This window comes from Sceloporus occidentalis, unplaced genomic scaffold (genome assembly GCF_023333645.1).
Source record: "Sceloporus occidentalis isolate IW3139 unplaced genomic scaffold, rSceOcc1.0.p SCAF_149, whole genome shotgun sequence".
Classification (NCBI taxonomy): domain Eukaryota; kingdom Metazoa; phylum Chordata; class Lepidosauria; order Squamata; family Phrynosomatidae; genus Sceloporus; species Sceloporus occidentalis.
In genome coordinates, this window is record NW_028317129.1 from 1485742 (window position 1) to 1495235 (window position 9494).

Sequence of the window (9494 nt, forward strand, 5' to 3'; positions counted from 1 at the left end):
CTGATTTATATATCCTTTTCATTTTATGGGTCATTCTATCCCTTTTGCATTCTTTACATTAATACGCGATAGCAATTTTTTTTCCTGTTACTATTAATTTCTGGTTGGAGTAGAGGTGGGATCTGAGTCACCCAAATGTCCTATATTATTTACCAGTTTTCATTATTATTATAATATATATATATATATTATTATTATTATAATGCGTTACCATACCGATATCCTTAATTTACGAAAACAATCGCTCTTATTAAGAGATATGATGTAAAATATAAGAAGATGATAAAGCAGATCTAAAATACAAAAGGTGATAATAAAAGAAACAAGGGTACCACTAGAGTATACATTCTGGACACAATTTTTCCGTGTAGAAGCTGTACAGAACACAACAAGGAATTTGTATAAAATGTAATTCCAGTTTAAAGGGCTCTTATCACTTTATCCGCCAATGAAACGGTTATGCTGATTAGACCATTCAGTTGGTTGCTATAGTAATAAGACCACATTTAACCTTTTTTGTGCTCTCCTTATGTATTCTTTCTTTTGTGTCGCATCTTAGCTACATACTTAGATGGGGATCTCCTCTACAAATGTTTGTAAAGAATGTCCGTTGCTTGTAGTTTGGCTTGCTGGATTGGAACCATACTAGAACTGGAGTATGTCCAGTGCTGGACAATGACATCTATTCATTCCCTAGCTGGACCTTGGAACAAAGAGCAATTTAATACAGCTCCCTAATTATGCGGCTACACCAACCTTTTTTTTCTTTGACACTTTCACTAGTTTGTTTACAAATAAGTAAAATGTGGGGATCCAGAAAACACTTTCTCTTTCATGGAGATTCCTCCTCCTAAAACTATGGTGTAGCTGAATTCACACAGCTGTTTGTGAAGAAGGAAGGTGATGCGGCACATCTCGGCATAATTGTTACTTGCGTAAGGCATACAGCACGGCAGGCAATTTACTCCGTTTAGCTGCCTAGTTACGGGCTTCTTCAAAGCGTTGTTTCTTTTGTGTAAGTGGGAGGCTGGGAGTCGACATTCTGTACTTCAAGATCCACCACACAGGTTGGGAGATGAGTTGAAAATAAACAAGGTAGTTGATTTAATATTTTTTTTTAAAAATGCAATAAAAAGAAATCTTCTTGGCTTAGCTTTTCTACATTTTCTGTATGGTTAAAGTGAAGACTAGGAAGAATTCAGCTATATGATAGGGACTTGAGAGCTTTCCATTAATGGTTACTGATAAAAAATATATTAATTAAATGGCATATCAACCCGAATACTATACTGTTGATTCATGTCTGCCGGGGAGTGTTAAAGAACATAGCAGGATATGCTGTTGGGTTTTATATCTGCTAATGGAAAGTGTTCGTGTTTTGTCTTTGGTAGTTCTGTACGTAACACGTTTGTGCCGCCAGTTCAGTACAGAGAAATCTAACGCTATTAAATTTGGTCCTGGCAACTAACTTTTCTGCAAGAAACCGTTGGAAATATTACAGGCCTAAGTGACTGTAACAATCTGCTGACTGATGGTATACTGTCTGCTCGTAGAACACTGTCAGAATTAGCTTCTATTTATATCTCCCAGCAAATGTATTCTTAGACACTTTAAATGGATTAAAATTCAGTTCTCGGGTTTCATTTGCAACAAGCCTAGAACCGTTTGATTTACTATCGATATAAGGATAGGGCAGAGATTTTAAACGTCTGATTTACAGGTTGGTGGCTGGAGTAGTCTCTGTTGCATCTTAGTGCAGAACACATACTGCTGACATCTGGAAGGGTTACATGTGTTCCTGTGGATCATCACAGTAGGGACACAATATGTATATCGGTTGAACTTGATGGACTTTGGTCTTTTTTCAACCTTATGAACTATGTTACTATGTTACTATGTTTTAGTGCATATGAATCAGGTTTACTAGTCTTTGTTAGTTATTATGACGCGGTGTTAGTATGACGTGGTGTGCACTGTGTATTGATTGATTCCCTTTACTCCAACAGATAGATGTGTTTGTCTCTAATGTTGTTGTGTCCCTTTTTAAATTAGGTGAATAATTTAAATCAAATATATAATGTTCCTCCTGCTGCCTATAGTATAATACTATGCATATGTATGTGTGATATGGATTTTTTTAGGCTTTCAGCCTACATGTGTTTTTATTCTTGTGTTTCGTAGACATCCGAAATCTTTCTTTGATGTGTTGTTGTTATTCATGGGACTTATTATACCCCCCATAAACATTCCCATATGTTTTCGCATGGTTCGCCAGATGGGATTTTGACCACCTTACACCAGTTAGCAAAGCAAGCACACGTTCTGGTTTACCCATAACCATTTGTACATTTCAACAGTGATGTCTATGAGGCATAGTATATCTGATCACATACCCCCTGCTTCATTCCATTATATATTAAATCTGGCCATTCAAATCAGTCTCTAACATTACTACTAAGTTAATGCCCTACCCTACTAAATCCCTACAATGATTTGCGTTTTATACCATGGAAGATGCATATTTTTATTTCCACATTGAGGACGTTCCCCAAACCAACCTTCTTAAAAGACTAGCAGAACGCTGTATTTTTTCTGGCTGTTCTCGTTGCTTTAGCTGTGTAACATGACTGTAAATGGATATTGTGCATCCAGTGGAAATAATTTCTCGTAGCAGCCCAGAGCCTCACATGAAAGGCTTTTCCTTTTCTTTTTTTTCCAGGCTAATTATCTTCTGCATATGTGCTTTGCTCCCTTACAAAGATCCCTTCATACGGTTATTTCTATGGTTAGCGGTATTTTTCGGAACATAATGTTAAGTTGTTTATTTTTAAATATTCTTGGCAGAGCGTTTGACTCGCGATTAGATGTAAGAATTTTTTATACAATCTGTTATGGTAACTGAATAGCTAGCATGCGCTTTTACGGTCTGCTTCTATTATATTTGGGTATTTTTAAATTCTGTACCGCTGAACAGTTCAAAATAGCTATTTTTACAACGTTTTAGATTAAATCCTTTTGGCTTTTTGATTGTGTTGCCTTAGGAATTAATTTTTTGGTTGCTACATGATGTAGCAAGTGCATGGTATTAAGTCAGCCTACATTTCTATGAGGCATTTATTTCTTCATTAGGCTGAGTTTGTGACTGGCTATGGTTTGTGGTGAGCAAACTGCAGCTTGTTTCTCCTCCGAGAAGCCCCGAGCTGTTCCGGTAGAATACAGTTAACTTTTATGTAAGGCCAGTCCTCCCGCCAGGAATAACTTCTCTGGGCTGGCCTTATGCCATGCTTAGTCAAGTCCCTGAGATGAACCGTGCCTACATTCCTTCAACACATAGTTAAGTTAATAATTCCCTATGTAGTTATGAGTTAACGTGTGGAGTACTGGATGACCCAAAATGTCTTGCAATATCTACAATGTTAATGTAGCACAATGACTACATCAAGCAAGGAATCCAGTGAAGCATGTACAAAAACTCTTGGGTTTTTTTCCTCTTCATTTTTGATATTAATCAATTTGTTCACAGTGTGTGAATTTTGGCTGCTACCCTAAGCACCACAGACACCCCTCACCACCTCTCTGCTTTGATCATATTCTGGTACTTAGCCTCAGAAAGATGTGCTGCTACTTATGGAGGCTGAGTACAGATGTATCTGGACCATTTACACTATGGACAAGACCGATATCACCAACTAGCCCACTGAGCAGCAGTGTACTGCTGCCCCCAGTAGACCACTAGCTGGTCTAGGCCAGAAAACATCACTGGTTAGATGTATTGATTCAGATGTCTGATACAAAAGGTTTAATGAATTTTCATATGATGCATATGTACACTTCCCTTGTTTCAAAATTATTTATGTTTAGGGTCTCTGCGGTATTTGAAGAGGTGCTTCAAATTCTAGATCTAGTTTTTAAGCTATCATAATCAGCATAATTGGTGGAATAGTACCTTAAATCTTCATTACATGCGGTCATTAAAAAATGTATATTATCTGTAGAGAACCTCACAGTTGTTTCCGTTATTATGGTAGGTTTGATGTGGCATCCACGCAGTTGGCAGTAACCGCTGCAAGGAAGTAAAGCTCAGCATGGCAGACATTGATAACTTCTGGTTGCTACCACTACTGGTAGTTTTCCTGGTCACCGTGACGCATTCAGAAGACCTTGTGAACATCACCTCAAACCACACAGAAATGGGGTTGGAGTCTTTGCCTGTGATCACTTCAAGAGTAGATCATATTATTGTCAAGGAGGGGAGCAGCGTGGTAATCGATTGCAATGTTGAAGGAAGCCCAGGTCCTCACTTTCAATGGTACCATTCTAATCAACATTTACTCGAGGAAAACGGTAAGTGACTCGTCAAACGTCTTATATCACTTATCTCATCAGAAAGTGTGTTTTTGTTTTTCATATAGTTTCTAGTATTGTTATGGAAGCTAATGGAAGCATTACTGTTATGTCTATAAAAATCTCTTGGAAAGTGACTGCTGATTCTGCTTACTGTACACTGTTTAATTTTCTGTCGAGTTTCGGTAGTTGGTAAATTAAAGATCGTAATCCTGTCATTGAAGATGGATGTTTATTACTTTGATGATTAATTACATAACCAAAACAAAGGGCTGCGGCACAAGAACATGGTGTCCTTACTCCAGTAAGTGGTAAAAATATGATCACTGAGACCCAAGCGCAATTTCTCACTCGATTAAACATTCTAACCTAGAACATCAACTTTTCATTTTGCTCAAGCTTTATTACTGTAGTCATCTGTTACAACATGGGCATGGTTCAGAACCAAACGGCTTTGTCTTCTGAGTTGAGTTCTTTTTTACTAAAAGTTTTGTTTCTTGTATCATCCTGTGTAGGTTTTACTATTTGTTAAGATTGCTATTTAGCTACATACCAATATGCAGCACATTCCAAAGGACACGTGTTTTAAAACTTAAGAGTTGAGCATAGTTCCATATGTTGCTTTTTTCTTTATGTATGTTTTCTTTTTAATACACTCTGAGCTAGAATCAGCATTATTTAGATGTGATGTTGTCATTTTTCTAATATTCTCTCTTCAATCCGTAACATTATGAGGTATGTACAAAGAGAATAAGATGGAGAATTATATTGGTAAAAATGCTTCAAAGAACTAATTGATGCATATTGTAAATTAAGCAGATTAAAATAGTAGCTGGAATGGTTTAACTCCCCAGGGTTATAGCTGTTTTTAAAAAAACACCCACAAACTGCATGCTACAGCTTTTAATCTGAGGACTGGTCAGACAGGATACAGGGCTTTATATATATATATATATATATATATATATATATATATATATATATATACAGTGGGGCAAAAAAAATGTAGTCAGCCACCAGTTGTGCAAGTTCTCCCACTTAAAAAGATGAGAGAGGCCTGTAATTTTCACCATAGGTACACTTCAACTATGAGAGACAGAATGGAGGGAAAGAATACAGGAAATCACATTGTAGGATTTCTAATGAATTCATTGGTAAATTCCTCAGTAAAATAAGTATTTGGTCACCTACAAACAAGCAAGATATCTGGCTCTCAAAGACCTGTAACATCTTCTTTAAGAGTCTCCTCTGTCCTCCACTCGTTACCTGTATTAATGGCACCAGTTTGAACTTGTTATCAGTATAAAAGACACCTGTCCACAACCTCAAACAGTCACACTCCAAACCCCACTATGGCCAAGACCAAAGAGCTGCCGAAGGACACCAGAAACAAAATTGTAGACCTGCACCAGGCTGGGAAGACTAAATCTGCAATAGGCAAGCAGCTTGGTGTGAAGAAATCAACTGTGGGAGCAATTATTTGAAAATGGAAGACATACAGGACCACTGATAATCTCCCTCGATCTGGGGCTCCACGCAAGATCTCACCCCGTGGTGTCAAAATGATCACAAGAACTGTGAGCAAAAATCCCAGAACCACACGGGGGGACCTAGTGAATGACCTGCAGAGAGCTGGGACCAAAGTATCAAAGGCTACCATTAGTAACACACTACGGTGCCAGGGACTCAAATCATGCAGTGTCAGACGTGTCCCCCTGCTTAGGCCAGTACATGTCTGGGCCCGTCTGAAGTTTGCTAGAGAGCATTTGGATGATCCAGAATAGGATTGGGCGAATGTCATATGGTCAGATGAAACCAAGGTAGAAATTTTTGGTAGAAACTCAACTCGTCGTAATTGGAGGAGAAAGAATGCTGAGGTGCATCCAAAGAACACCATACCTACGGTGAAGCATGGGGGTGGAAACATCATGCTTTGGGGCTGTTTTTCTGCAAAGGGACCAGGACGACTGATCTGTGTAAAGGAAAAGAATGAATGGGGCCATGTATCGTGAGATTTTGAGTGAAAACCTCCTTCCATCAGCAAGGGCATTGAAGATGAAACATGGCTGGATCTTTCAGCATGACAATGATCCCAAACACACCGCCCGGGCAACGAAGGAGTGGCTTCGTAAGAAGCATTTCAAGGTCCTGGAGTGGCCTAGCCAGTCTCCAGATCTCAACCCCATAGAAAACCTTTGGAGGGAGTTGAAAGTCCGTGTTGCCCAGCGACAGGAATGGTCCAAAATACCAGCAACAGTGTGTGAAAACCTTGTGAAGACTTACAAAAAACGTTTGACCTCTGTCATTGCCAACAAAGGGTATATAACAAAGTATTGATATGAACTTTTGTTATTGACCAAATACTTATTTTCCACCATAATTTGCAAATAAATTCTTTAAAAATCAGACAATGTGATTTATGGACTTTGTTGTCTCATTCTGTCTCTCATAGTTGAAGTGTACCTATGGTGAAAATTACAGGCGTCTCTCATCTTTGTAAGTGGGAGAACTTGCACAATTGGTGGCTGACTAAATACTTTTTTGCCCCACTGTGTGTGTGTGTGTGTGTGTGTATATATATATATATATATATTATATATATATATATTATTATTATATATATATTATATATTATATTATATTATATGGCTTAATTGGGCAAGAGGAGCTAGAACAATTAACTTAATGGAGATGTTATAAATCTTGGGAAACCATTTGACTATATGAAATAACAGTACAGACAAGTTGCAAAAACTTTATTTTGATGTTTTTTTATTTTTTTAAATCATTTACTTTCTAAAATGTGAAATTGTGTTCCTGCTGCAGAGAGGCGGCTTATCTGTCTGCCTGCTTATACCTGCAAGCTATTTCTTCATAATGTTGGTCAAAGACTGAGATAAGCAAAGCGTTAACTTCAGTCCGCTTACTTCCCTCCAGTTAGCTTCATGCAGCTCACGGATCAGACGGTTTACAACAGGAATACAAATTTCATTAAAATAGCTTGCATATCAGGATTCCAGAGTAGACTGCTAGGCAAGCTGGATCAAGGCTGTTATTCATAATTCATATGTATACCCCATGCGCCTAATTGACTAGTGCTTCACTGCTGGACGCATGACCCGGCTCTATTTAAAGCCAATTGTTATGTCCACTAGCCAGCTCTGTACAGAACCAGTTGGGGTTTCCAGGAGAGTCAACCTTTTCGTTCTGTCTGCTGCCACGAGGGGGGGGGGATTTGTGGAGTTAAGAGACCCCTCAGTAGCATGTAGGATATTTATCACGCCCTGCAATAATACAAAATGTGGCCCAGCAAGGGACAGACTGTATTCAACAAAATATTCCTTGCATTATTAGGGAGCAGATCAGGCACGCCATGGTACTTAAATATGTTTAATAGAAAGTTGCATTGAAAGCTCAGTTCTTCTGAGCTGTTCTGTGAATAGCGAATTGACCCAAATGCACCCATCTCCTGACAAGGTTTAGCTACCTTTCCAAGAGAAAAAGACTTCAATGTTAATTTTTAGTAGACGGTGTCTTCAGAATTTACTGGTTACCTTAAAGATGATATTGAATGTGTATGAGCCAGTTATGAAGTATTACATACATGGAATGGTGTACCTGCCCCTAGTGCATGAAGGTAAATGAGAACAATTAACTATTTAGCCCATCACCACCTGGGGCACATTCTGGTCAATAGCTGAAGAATCTTATTTTAGGTTTCATGAGCAGTCTCTTATTGAGTTGTACAGTGAAGTCTCTTCGCTAAATTGAACTGATATTTATTAGAATGCTCTTGCTTTTAATCAGTGCTGTAAAATGTCCTGTAAAGGTAGTGTGCGTGCGTGTCTGTGTGCGTGTGTGTGTGTCTGTGTGTGTGCAGAAAGCATGCTTAGAAACAGCATTGGGATCTATAATATTGGGAACTGGAGCTTTGAGTATAATTTATTCTATAATACATAGAAAGCATGAGTGATGTAACAGGTGGTATTTATTGGCCTATGCACCTGCGCTACCCATTTCTAAACTACCATCTCGTTTAATTAATATCTCAAATACAGCATTCCAGTTTAAGCTATTTTGGTTGTTAATCTAAGATTGTGTATTTTGTTTCAGCAGGAAGATGGTGGATTCTGGACAGTGGGCTTTTAAATATCACCAGTGTAACATTCGACGACCGAGGTAAATACACTTGTGTTGCTACAAATGCCCATGGTAGCGTGAATAACACAGTCACACTGAGGGTAGTTTTTACTTCCGGGGATATGGGCATCTACTATATGATTGTCTGCCTTGTGGCATTTACCATTGTGATGGTGCTGAACATTACTAGGCTGTGCATGATGAGCAGCCACCTGAAGAAGACGGAGAAGGCAATAAATGAGTTCTTCCGGACAGAAGGTGCAGAGAAATTGCAGAAAGCCTTTGAAATTGCAAAGCGAATCCCTATCATTACTTCTGCTAAGACACTTGAGCTTGCTAAAGTAACTCAGTTTAAAACAATGGAGTTTGCCAGATATATTGAGGAGTTGGCCAGGAGTGTTCCCTTACCTCCACTTATAATGAACTGCAGAACTATAATGGAGGAGATAATGGAGGTGGTTGGCATGGAAGAACAAAGTCATATATTTATAGGACAAGGAGCAGTTGCTGGACAGGATGTTTGTGATGGAGAAGACTTTTTTACTATCCGTAATGGTATACAGAGGAGCGAATCCCCAACAGCAGATTCAGATGCGTCTTCTCTTCATGAGCCTTCTCGGCAGATAGCAATAACAGTTTCTGTCCACCCATTGGTATCAAAACCATGTTTGGACACGGAATCCCAGGACAGCATACATTCGAACCTAACGGAAGAAGCACCACCAACAGCCCACCAACAAATTGCTGAGAGCAGCGAGTCTTTGTCCGATGGTCCGGCTGCTTGCGTCATTTATGAAAGCCATGTTTAAATATACTTGGAGTCCTGTGCCTATCACTAAAGACACTCGGAGCACCTTATAGAGAAGTTCTTTAACTATTGCCACATAGCCTTATTAGAAGAATGTACCATCATCCCCAGAACCCATATCACTGTGTGGCCGAATGGCTGCCTTGTTTGCTGCTATTAGTGCAGTCATATTGAGTCTTACAGGAAATTATGGTATATATTG

At 38.8% G+C, this 9494-nt stretch overlaps 1 protein-coding gene across 1 annotated transcript; it reads left to right on the forward strand.

Annotated features, from left to right (window-relative positions):
• The first annotated feature begins 4085 nt into the window (after nt 1–4085).
• LOC149280691 (microfibrillar-associated protein 3-like) lies at nt 4086–9293 on the forward strand. Its single transcript, XM_089500160.1, has 2 exons — nt 4086–4344; nt 8458–9293. Exons 1-2 carry the CDS (start codon nt 4086–4088, stop codon nt 9291–9293), a joined length of 1095 nt encoding a protein of 364 aa, XP_089356286.1.
• Nucleotides 9294–9494: the final 201 nt, after the last annotated feature.